Raw genomic sequence first — 10,741 nt, forward strand, 5'->3', positions numbered from 1 at the left:
TCTCTCTCTCTTTCTCTCTCTCTCTCTTTCCCTCTTTCTTTCCCCCACTCTTTCCTTCTCTCCCCTTTCTCTCCCTCTTTTCCTCACTCTTTCCCTCCCTCCCTCTCTCTCTCTTTCCCTCTATTGTACGCTCCAGCATTGATATTTGCTTGACTGCTGATTAACCTTTAACAAGCTAAACAACTTTCAATGCATTTTCCTCGCTCAGACACTGTCAAACTTTCTGCGACATTTTTCTAATAAACAAGGTTTGTTCTTCCTTCCGTGCAATGTTTTCATTGACTACTTATATATAGAAATGAATCTCGCATTTTTAATATTCTTTAATCTTTAATACTTTTGATACTCTATAGCTTAATTGAGAATGTTTGATATGGTAAAAAGTGTTTGTGGCAGACTACCATTGTCGTCTTTAGGACGATGGTCAGCTCAAACTCCTAATGTATCCAAGAAACAATCCATTAGGTGTTGAAGGTCTGCTTCTGTGTTGTTAACAAGATAAGTCGGCTGCATATAGATCACGCATGATTTTTTGAGGCAGCAGGGAATTTTTAATGTGTATATAAAAAGAAATTTAGTTTTATAGAAGGCAGAACAATTCAAAGCTGTAGCAGATAGATTCAAGCTGGATCAGATTAAGATAGGACGGTGGAACCAGCATTAACGCAATTCGTGTGTGTGTGTATTTTAATACAATATTTTAGATGCAAGATGTTCTTACTTGTATAAAGCTTGTTTTTTTTCCTTCAGTCCTATGCAATCTGATATGAAACTTTTTATTGGATATTATACATACATATTTACATAAAATTTAAAATCATTAAAACATGAATAATCCGAAGAGAAGTAAATAATGTAGCTTCATTTAATGATCTTTTTAATAAAATATGTACTATTTTAAAGGTTTATGCATTTTTACTTATTTTTCTCTGATATCACATTTTTTTACTTTATATTTCAGGTGTGTGGTATGGAATTTTAAAGAGTATTTGCATTATTGCAGTTATTTCCAATGTAAGTATCTAAGATTTAAATCAAAGCATCTTTGTATATGCATTTTATTTTGTTTGTATCAAATCTACCATTTTGCAGTATTAAAAAAATAATTGAGTTTAGACATTTTTGTTTAATTTCATTTTAGAGATATATTTATAAAATTTCCTTTAGACATTTTTTTTTGTTCTTTTATAACAGTAAATTGCATAATTAAAATATTTCAAAAAGACAATCACAGAAGAAATGTTGCGAGTTTGTCTCTGATGTATCGTTATTTTCATGGAAAGCGTTCGACTGAGCTTCAGTCTATGGTCCCCCCCTCGCCTAACTTTCACAAGAAACACTCGTCTATCTGAAAACACTATCAATAATTCCCCCCACTCTTTATCTGTGCCTAAACCTAAACGTAGATTCCATGAACAAAGCTTCTTTCTTAGAACTGTACGCCTGTGGAATTGTCTTCCGTTTTCCTGCTTTCCGGTTGACTACAATATGGTTGTGTTCAAGTCTAACGTAAATAAGTTCTTGATGAGCCGTTTCATATAAGTTATCAAATTTACCGAATTTTCATTACTAATGATTACTATATTTTCCAATTTCTACTGCACACTCCTTAACCCTTATCCTTGAGTGGCCTCTTGGCCTTGATAATGTGATGCCTGCGTAAAAAAAAAAAAAAAAAAAATTCCAAAGAAGTCATTACAACTTTCATTAATTCCTCAAAAACGTCTTCATAATTTCTATATTTTCTTCATTTGCAGGCCTTCATTATTGCAGTCACATCGGATTTCATTCCCAAACTCGTTTACAAATTGGAAAAAAGTCCCCGCCACGATCTGACTGGTTATGTCAACTTCAGTTTGTCTGTATTTGACATCAAAGATTTCCCAAATAGAAGCCGCCCACTCATTCATGAAAACATCACAGAATGCAGGTAAATACACTGAACACAATTATTTACACTGTATACATATTATAAATGCGCGTCTTTTGTTAAGAGTAAAAATAAGACAAAATATTTTTCCCTTGTACAAATATATTATTGTACTATAATATTATAAGAGGATTTCTTAAAGCTGTTAATAGTATACATGTTAAGAATAGTTGGTGACAAACTCTGCCTCAAAACATTTGATCAGACAATTTGATCTCAAATTATACGTTGAATATGAACGTGCAAACAGCTACAAAAATTTTAGAAAAAAGGGTATATAAAAATTCAAAAGAATACTAAAATTGTTCAAGACTAGATTTGGTCAGTGTTGCGTGTTATGCCAAGTTATTTATTTTTATTCAACACATTTTAAGCTTATACAGAAAAAGATATACAATTTTAGTTGTAAGATAGGTAACTCCTATCATATACAATTTAAAATGAGTTATCCCCATTGATGATTTTTATTTAAAAATGTTTCATATTACCAATCATAATTGAACAAAAAATAAGTTGTAGCAAAGTATGTCATTTTGCTAATATTTGTTAGCTTAGATAAGAGCGGGGTGGGGAGTGGGGGGCTCCCCCCCCCCCGGGCGTAAAATATGTTTAAATATGATATTTTCATTTGTCCAGATTTCGTATATATTATTATAGAATTGTGATTTTAAAAATAAACAAGCTATAATCAAACCCGAAACTGTAACATTCGAAGCTGGTGACGTTACCACTGTACCAAGGTAACACGCATATAAACTGATTAAAAATAAACTAAGATGAATGTAAAAATGTTTAACGATTTTTTTTTTTTTCAATTTTGACCGAATTTTTGACCTCTTAAAAACAATTTTAACCAGCTAAAGACCCATAAAAGAACCGCCCGTAAAAAAAAAAATTCAATCATTTGAAGCTCCTAGCATAGCTCTGCGACTTTTAGTTTTGGAAACAGACACAGACGTTTATATATTAGATTTGGGGTTTGACCTTGAAAATCTATCAAGATTACATGTTAGATTAATTCAATTGAAGTGAATTTTAAAGGAAGACGAAAAATTCAGATTGAAAGAAAAGCAGGTTCTTTTTTCACATTTGATAAATGAAATTTCAATGTTACCATTAAAAATGTTTTGCTTCTATTTCCTATTTTAATGTAGCTAGAATACTCGTCCCAGGGACGGGTAACATTATTTTATGTCCGCTTATGAAGATTTAAATCCAAATGTAATTTTACTAAACATCACATCTAGAACCTTTATTACAATTTTTATGAAAATTTATCGCATTATTTTGATTCTACAAAATATCTATTATCTAAGTCTTTATATTAAAAATAACCCATGAAAAAATTAAAATGCTTAATTGGTGTCTAATGACTTATACAGAATGTGGGGGTGGAAACCAGCTCCCCAAAAAGGGGTACTCTAGCAGTAGGCAAAAGTATAGATTGTCTTGGTATATAAAGGTTTCCCCCTACATTGACTAAGGACAAATTAACTTGAGTGTAGCATCAGAACAGATACTACACTTGGATCTTAACCCGAACTTTTCAGACTGAAAGAAAAACACAAAGGTGTATCAGCAAAAGTATATCACATAAGTACACAGCATTATTTTAGGGGCTATAACTGCCACAAATGTCAACTAAATGTTTAAAAAAAAGACTAATACGTATATTTTAAAATAATTGATTTCTTTTAAAACAATATTCTGTTTATTTTTACTATCAAAATAATTGTCAACTAAATATTCTTCAGATCAATAAACCGAATATTACTTGTTGAAATTTATTTAAAACTCAACTGTTTTAGTTAACGAGACAACATAATTTGATTTGGAAACAATTCATTTTAAAATGGATAAAATTGGAATTTTCGATCTCAGATTAATTAAATGTCTTTCCTGATTGGGGAATCTCCTTTCTTTATATGCACGTGAAAGGTGATAACATACGAACATGAAATGCCTAAGACTATCATGATATAAATTGGTAACGTTCAGATTTTTCCATAAAATCTACCGTGCCACCCTTTCTAACATTATAGTTTTTTTTTTTTTCTTACAGATATCGAGACTACAGATATCCACCTACATCTCCCTACAAATATCAATACACAATCATGTTTTGGCACATACTGACAGCAAGAATGGCTTTTGTTATTGTCTTTGAGGTAAGTTTTCATTTTGCTTTGCGACAACAATAGAAAAACAATCATATCAATAATCTAGACGGTTGTCTGAAAGCCTGGTGCTCGTAGGATTAGCAAATCTCTCAGCGGAGACTTCCTTTATAGGGCAATTGTTCTTGACATATCAAAGGCCTTTGATAATGTATGGCATAAAGGTCTACTTCACAAGATCTCCAGCTATGGTATAGGTGGAAATGTCTCGATTATTAAATCATTTCTCTCCAGTAGGTTCAGAAGAGCAGTGGTTGATGAGTAGAAATCAGAAGCTCATGGTATTAATGTTGGAACCCCTAAGGGTTCTGTCTTTGACCCAACTCTCTTCCTGATCAATGATCTCTCAAATCACATCCTAACATCATTCATAAACATTTATGCTGACGATACACTACCAGTTGTGGCAATACTTCAAAGGCTGTAAATGACCAAGTTCTTTTTGACTCTCTCTCCTCTGATCTTGAGCATGTGGTGCAATGGGGAAAGAGGTGCCTGGTTAATTTTAATGCATCTAAAACCAAGCTTCTATCTTTACATCATCAACGCTCTAACTCCAGTCTGATATCAATTGAAATGAATGGCTTTTGTCTTAGAGAGGCTCCATGTTTTGACAAACTTTTGGGCCTGACCTTTATTTCTGATCTGAAATGGAGCACATACATCAAATCTGTTGCCAAGGTTACTGGGAAAATGGTGGGATCATTCTACTACCCCAGTAGATATCCCACTGTCAATGCAATTTTCTACCTGTATAAAAGTCAAGTGCATTCAAGGATGGAGTATTGTTGCCACATCTGGACAGGAGCTACTAGAAGCACTTATCCTGCCTTGACAGAGTTCAAAATAGACTGTAGCTTAGTAGGGAACGCCCTTTTCTCTTCCCTGCAATCTCTTTCCCACAGGAGAAATGTTTCAATCCTATCTCTGCATATCGTTATTTTCATGACAAGTGATCGTCTGAGCTCCAATCTATGGTTCCCCCCTTGCTAAACTTTCACGAAAAATACTTGTCTAGCTGAAACCACTATCAATAATTTTCCCCACTCTATATCTGTACTGTACCTAAACCTAGATTCCATGAACAAAGTTTCTTTCATAGAACAGCACGCCTGTGAAACTCTCTTCCATTTTCCAGTTTTCCAGCTGACTACAATATGGTCGTCTTCAAGTCCAATGTGAACAAGTTCTTGATGAGCCATCCTCTTAAGTAATCCAATCAACTAAATTTTCACTACTGATACTAATGATTACTACGATATTGTCCCTTTGAAAACCATACACTCATTAACTCTTATCCTCGAGTGGCCTCTGGACCTTGGTAAGTGGTGACTCCTTTGTAAAATAAAATAAAATGCACCAAACATCGATATTTTTCTTTTCTTTTGCAAAACTCAATCATGTTCAAACCAAGTGCAAGAGAGATACAAACAATTGCACTTCAAGGGATGGTTAGAATATTAAAAAGATTTCTCGGGTGAATGTATGGCATCTGATAGGATGCCCCAACACTGGCAAAAACAAAATAAGAAACTTGTCAACAAAGTAACACCGAATATGTCTGCTTATATGAAAAGAATGTTGTTGTTTTTTTTTTGTTTTTTTTTTTAAATTAACTTATTCTTTTTTTTATTATTTTCCAGAATTGTATTGTCCTTCTCGCTTGGTTTATTGCCTACCTCATTCCGGATATTCCTCATGGTGTGAAGATTCAAATTCTGCGGGAGAATTACTTGGTGAAGGAAGCCTTGTTCAGAGCAGAAGCTACGAAACGAGCAAAGGCAAAGGCGGAGGAGACCAAGCAAGATTAAGTCAAATTTCAGCTGTAGAATTTGATTATATATATGTTTACTTATATATTATACTCACACGTATACATATAACTAATATACACATTAAACACCCATTTTACACACACACATCCACACAATATACGCACACACATTTTACAGCTAAACTGGTTAGTACTAAGATGTGTGACAAATTCGGAATACCAAGTGCTGTAAGCAAACACTCCGCCCAGGTGGATAAATGGGTGCCAGACTTGCTGGGAGTATAAATGGTGACATACTAGCGTCCTGTTATGTTAAATTACAGATGAAAACAAACAACAAAACCTGAAATGTTATTACTTATTAAATCCCAATATCTGCTAAATATGTAACGGATAATATAAAAATTATCTAGTTACTATTCATAACATAAAAACAAAAAAAAATTTTTTTTTTTTTTTTTTTTTTTTTTTTTTTTCAAACAAATTAACATTGTTGAAGTCAGTTTATTTTTGCTCAAAAAATTTTGATATAACAATATTGTCCTGCCATTTTGTTTTTTATGAGACACTTGCAATGCTTGCTGAAATCGTGAGGCACTACTGAAGCGGCCAGAATTAAAATAGCTTAATGTCAAAAAAATTGATTTACAAAATCATGCACATACCAGCTTTTTCATTTTTTTTTTCTTTTATTAAAACAAACATTTGTTAAATTGCAGACAAAAAAAATACTTCTCTCCACTTGTACACGCATACAAAAACATATTATTTTTATTACTTAAAACCGTTTTGAAATATGAAATCTAGACAATATCAATTCAGCAAAAAAAAAAAAAAATCTTGAAATAATGAAAAAAAAAAAATTGTTAAACATGTTTCTGTCTGGAAAAAAAAAATTCTAACAATTTATTTTTGCTTAAAAATTTTTAATATAAAACGATAACATTTAAATTTCAGCCCAAACTTGGTATTTCATTTTTGTGATGCCCCAAAAACTTAGTGATATCGTGAGGTACTACTGGAGCACTTTGGATGAGTAACGATAATAGTTTGGCCCTGAAATTGGAGTTGAACTCCAGATCATCATCTGAAAGCTTTTACAGCAATAGTTGTATGAAACAAATTTAATATCTACAATATTCTGGCTAAAATATTCAATTGCGTAACTTAACGTCTACTTGAAGGCAAATTGAAACTGTTGTACGACACTGGAGTGTAAGTTTCCATTACATATGTTACATGACTTTATACACCACGTAAAAATTAAAGTGTAATATAACCAACTTGAAATCATTACTTATATTTGAATTTGAAAATAGCTATTAAAAAAAGCTTATCTAGATGTATCTTTACAATTTTAAATTTTAAGTTTATATATTTCTAGAGTTTATACAAAAGAATATTTATTCACGAATCGTATGTTCGTTATAATATAGTCTAAATTGTTACAAATTATAGGCTGAATGAATATCCAGTTCGGTCCTCAGAGGCGGTGAGTTACATTCCAATGACCAAAAAGCAGAATCTGTCCACAATCATGACTTTCGTTTTTCAAATTATTTTACTTATAGGCGAATACCTATTTATTTTTTCATAAGTACTAGACACGTTTTCATTGTATTGATGAGAGATATGGTTCGTTGAGTAATCAAACTTCTCGTTATATATTGATGACACAATGGACCATATCTCCCATCAATACAACAAAACCCGTACTTAGCACTTTTGAAGAAAAAAAATATTAATAAAATAATTGGAAAATAAACAATTAAAAAAAGCAAATCATTATTGTTAACTGATTTTATTTTGAGGTTATTGGAATATAACTCTCCACAAATATATATATATATATACTAGTGATGGGACGATTCCAATATTTCTCCGATCCCATACTAAATTCCCGATTCTGATTCTTCATAAATCTCTAAATATTTAACTATAAAATTGTTATTTTGTCCCGATTACCGAGGTAAAAACTCATCTTAAATGTGCCTATATTTTCTCAAACGTAAAAACACACTTTCGAGGGGGGGGGGTGATCTAGAGATTTTAGTCTTACTGGAAATTTAAATAAATAAATATTTATTTTATTATTACTACCAGCAGTGGAAGATTTTTCTTTAACCAAAATCAAATAAAAAAGATAATTTAAGGAATCGGTTTTGGCATCGGAAAATTTTCTGATTCCGATTAATCGTCCCAACACTAATATATACAGGGTGTCCACAAAGTCTGGCTACATTATGTAGCCAGACTTTGTGGACACCCTGACATGTGTGTGTGTGTGTGTGTGTGTGTGTGTGTGTGTGTGTGTGTGTGTGTGTGTGTGTGTGTGTATATATATATATATGTGTGTGTGTGTGATTTCTATTTGTTTTTACATAAGGAATACGTTGCTACATATTCATGAGCATGTTTTGGTTAACTAGTAACTAGAGACTTCTTCGGGCAATACAGCTAAGTTTGTACAAACTTAGCTTTCGTATAAGCTCTCTAGTTACATGCTTATGAATGTGTGGCAACATATTATTGCTTTTGTATTTGTTTTTACATAAGCATTTTGCCCTACTTTGGTATTGAATACTCTTGTATTAACTTTGTTAAACTTCATTGGTTGCTTTACCTCTGAAAATATTAACCTTGTGTGTGTGTGTATATATATATATATATATATATATATATATATAATCCTTATAGAGATGAATGTTCTAAATTTTGGGTTGTGCTTGGTCAACATTTTGCATAAGTTGTAGAAGAGATTTATATGTATCTTTGTTATTATAATAATATAATTATATCTGAATCTTTTACAGTGATATAGGATTTCATAGACTAATATTTTTACTGTAATGTTCAAATGCTAACGTTATTCTCCTGATGAATGTGACAGATCAGTGATGTTCCTAGAATCATTGAGTATTTTGTCTTTTTCAACATCATGCTCCTTACTCATATTTGCTCTGTATCTCATAAAAAGATCAATCTAACCATGGTTAACCTGATCCTAACGTTTCTAGGCTGGCTACTCTGATCCACCATGATTTTCTCTTTAGTCCCAGCCATCTTGGATATATATTTTTATTTTCATGTTCAAATTAAATTCTAATTTTATTCTTCAGAGGAGTATGAACGTGCTTCTTTGGATTAAAGATACATCAGCGCTAATGTTTCTTGAACCATTTAGTGTTATTTGCTATAAGAAAAAAAAAAATCAACTTTTATTGGTTATTTTCAATTATTTTACTCGCCAACATCTTTTTTATACAAAATTGTAAAACACATTTCTATTATTTGAAATGCTTTAAAACCAACCTCTTCCACTGACTTATAAATGTATGTTTAAGCTTAAGCCGACAATTTCGCTATGGAACTTTAACTAGACGACATATTTCAAAGTCCAAACGAAAATTTAAAATACGAAGTACATTTATTTCTCTCTCTCTCTCTCTCTCTCTCTCTATATATATATATATATATATATATGAATTGATTTTTGCGTAAAAATAATATTGAAAAAGAAATTAAAAAAAAAAAATCCTACACATGCGCGCACACACACACTATATATATATAGTGAGATGCGAATGTAAGAAAAACGGATATTGTATTTTCTCTGGTCCCAAATTAGAGCCTGTATTAGTGCGTAGGATAACCCGGACATAAGAGTTGTAGGGATCAGGTAAGAAGTCTCTTATATCCGGGTTATGTATATATATATATATATATATATGATGTCTCCTACTAGATATCATCCTCGAATGTCTTCAGTCTCTCTATACAAGGGTTTTTCAGGACAATTTGCCAATCCCATAAGTAAACCCTCACCAAATAATTTAAACATAGCATTCCAAGCCCAGATAAGATCCATTCAACGCATCTATTCATTAGCTCATATGAAGAATAGTGCATCTCCTGCTAGTGATGTTTCCTAGAGTAAAAGGATTTAGCTGGATACTCTACCAGACTAGATGAATTCTTGCCGTGTAATTTGGTAAGACCAAGAAATCACAAGAAACATATACCGCAGCATAATTAATAAATCTATTGGAGAAAGTTAAATTGTTCTTGATTTCTTTGTTAATGTTTGAAGGTAAAGTTTAGTCGAACATGTGAATACCTATGTACCTCATATAGAGATCAAGTGTTAGCCCTTGATTTCTGAGACAGAAGTAATATATATATATATATATATTAGGTTGGCGCAAAAATGCTGTTTTTCATCAGATATATATACGTCAAAAAACGACATTATTTTTGTACCGACCTGATATATATATATATATATATATATATATAAAAAAAAAAACTAAAACATTTTTTATTTTATTTTTTTCAGAAGTGCTTAATACGCGAGTAGAGCGTTTATAAATAAGAGTATATGAACATTAGGAAGTCTGCATATTTCACCCAATATTTTTATAGCCCTAAGATGTGTTAATATCAAAACGTTGGTTGATCAATGTAGACACATATCTATATAAAGTCTAACGCTATTACAAGATCAACTAAAGAATCGGATGTATTTGGTAGCTTTAGCTCTGCAGGTTGAATTTCAAGCGTTTCCAGAAAATCTAAAGTATCACTAGATAATCAAACGAATGTGTAGGGTAACTTTGGATTTTAAAAAAAAAATATTTGCTTTTGCACATTTGGTAATTGAGCACTCTGGTTATTTCTCTTGCAACACTAAATTATTCTAATGCAAATAAAGTGACTTTGTCTGCATGTGTGCGAAACGGTCTTTATCAAACTACTGTCAATTTTTCGTCTCAAGTCTTGAAACTTGATATATAGGGTATTTGGGCCTGTGGAACAAATTCGATTTGGTTTTTAATCAGAAAAAAAAAACACCTAAGAGAT

The 10,741-nt window shown here is 31.8% G+C and overlaps 1 protein-coding gene across 13 annotated transcripts in view; it reads left to right on the plus strand.

The window, feature by feature from the left end:
• The window catches only part of LOC145287867 (anoctamin-4-like), a 746,862-nt gene extending 740,118 nt beyond the window's left edge, over nt 1–6,744 (plus strand). For all 13 annotated transcript variants that reach the window (XM_080135748.1, XM_080135749.1, XM_080135750.1 and 10 more), the window contains 4 exons: nt 962–1,014; nt 1,758–1,930; nt 3,993–4,098; nt 5,751–6,744. In XM_080135748.1, the coding sequence (XP_079991874.1) occupies nt 962–1,014; nt 1,758–1,930; nt 3,993–4,098; nt 5,751–5,918 (500 nt within the window). In that variant the 3' untranslated portion in view covers nt 5,919–6,744. The remainder of the gene's footprint in view (nt 1–961; nt 1,015–1,757; nt 1,931–3,992; nt 4,099–5,750) is intronic.
• Nucleotides 6,745–10,741: the final 3,997 nt, after the last annotated feature.

The sequence above is a fragment of the Euprymna scolopes genome, chromosome 11 (assembly GCF_053919585.1).
Source record: "Euprymna scolopes isolate OS-2025 chromosome 11, ASM5391958v1, whole genome shotgun sequence".
Taxonomy (NCBI): domain Eukaryota; kingdom Metazoa; phylum Mollusca; class Cephalopoda; order Sepiida; family Sepiolidae; genus Euprymna; species Euprymna scolopes.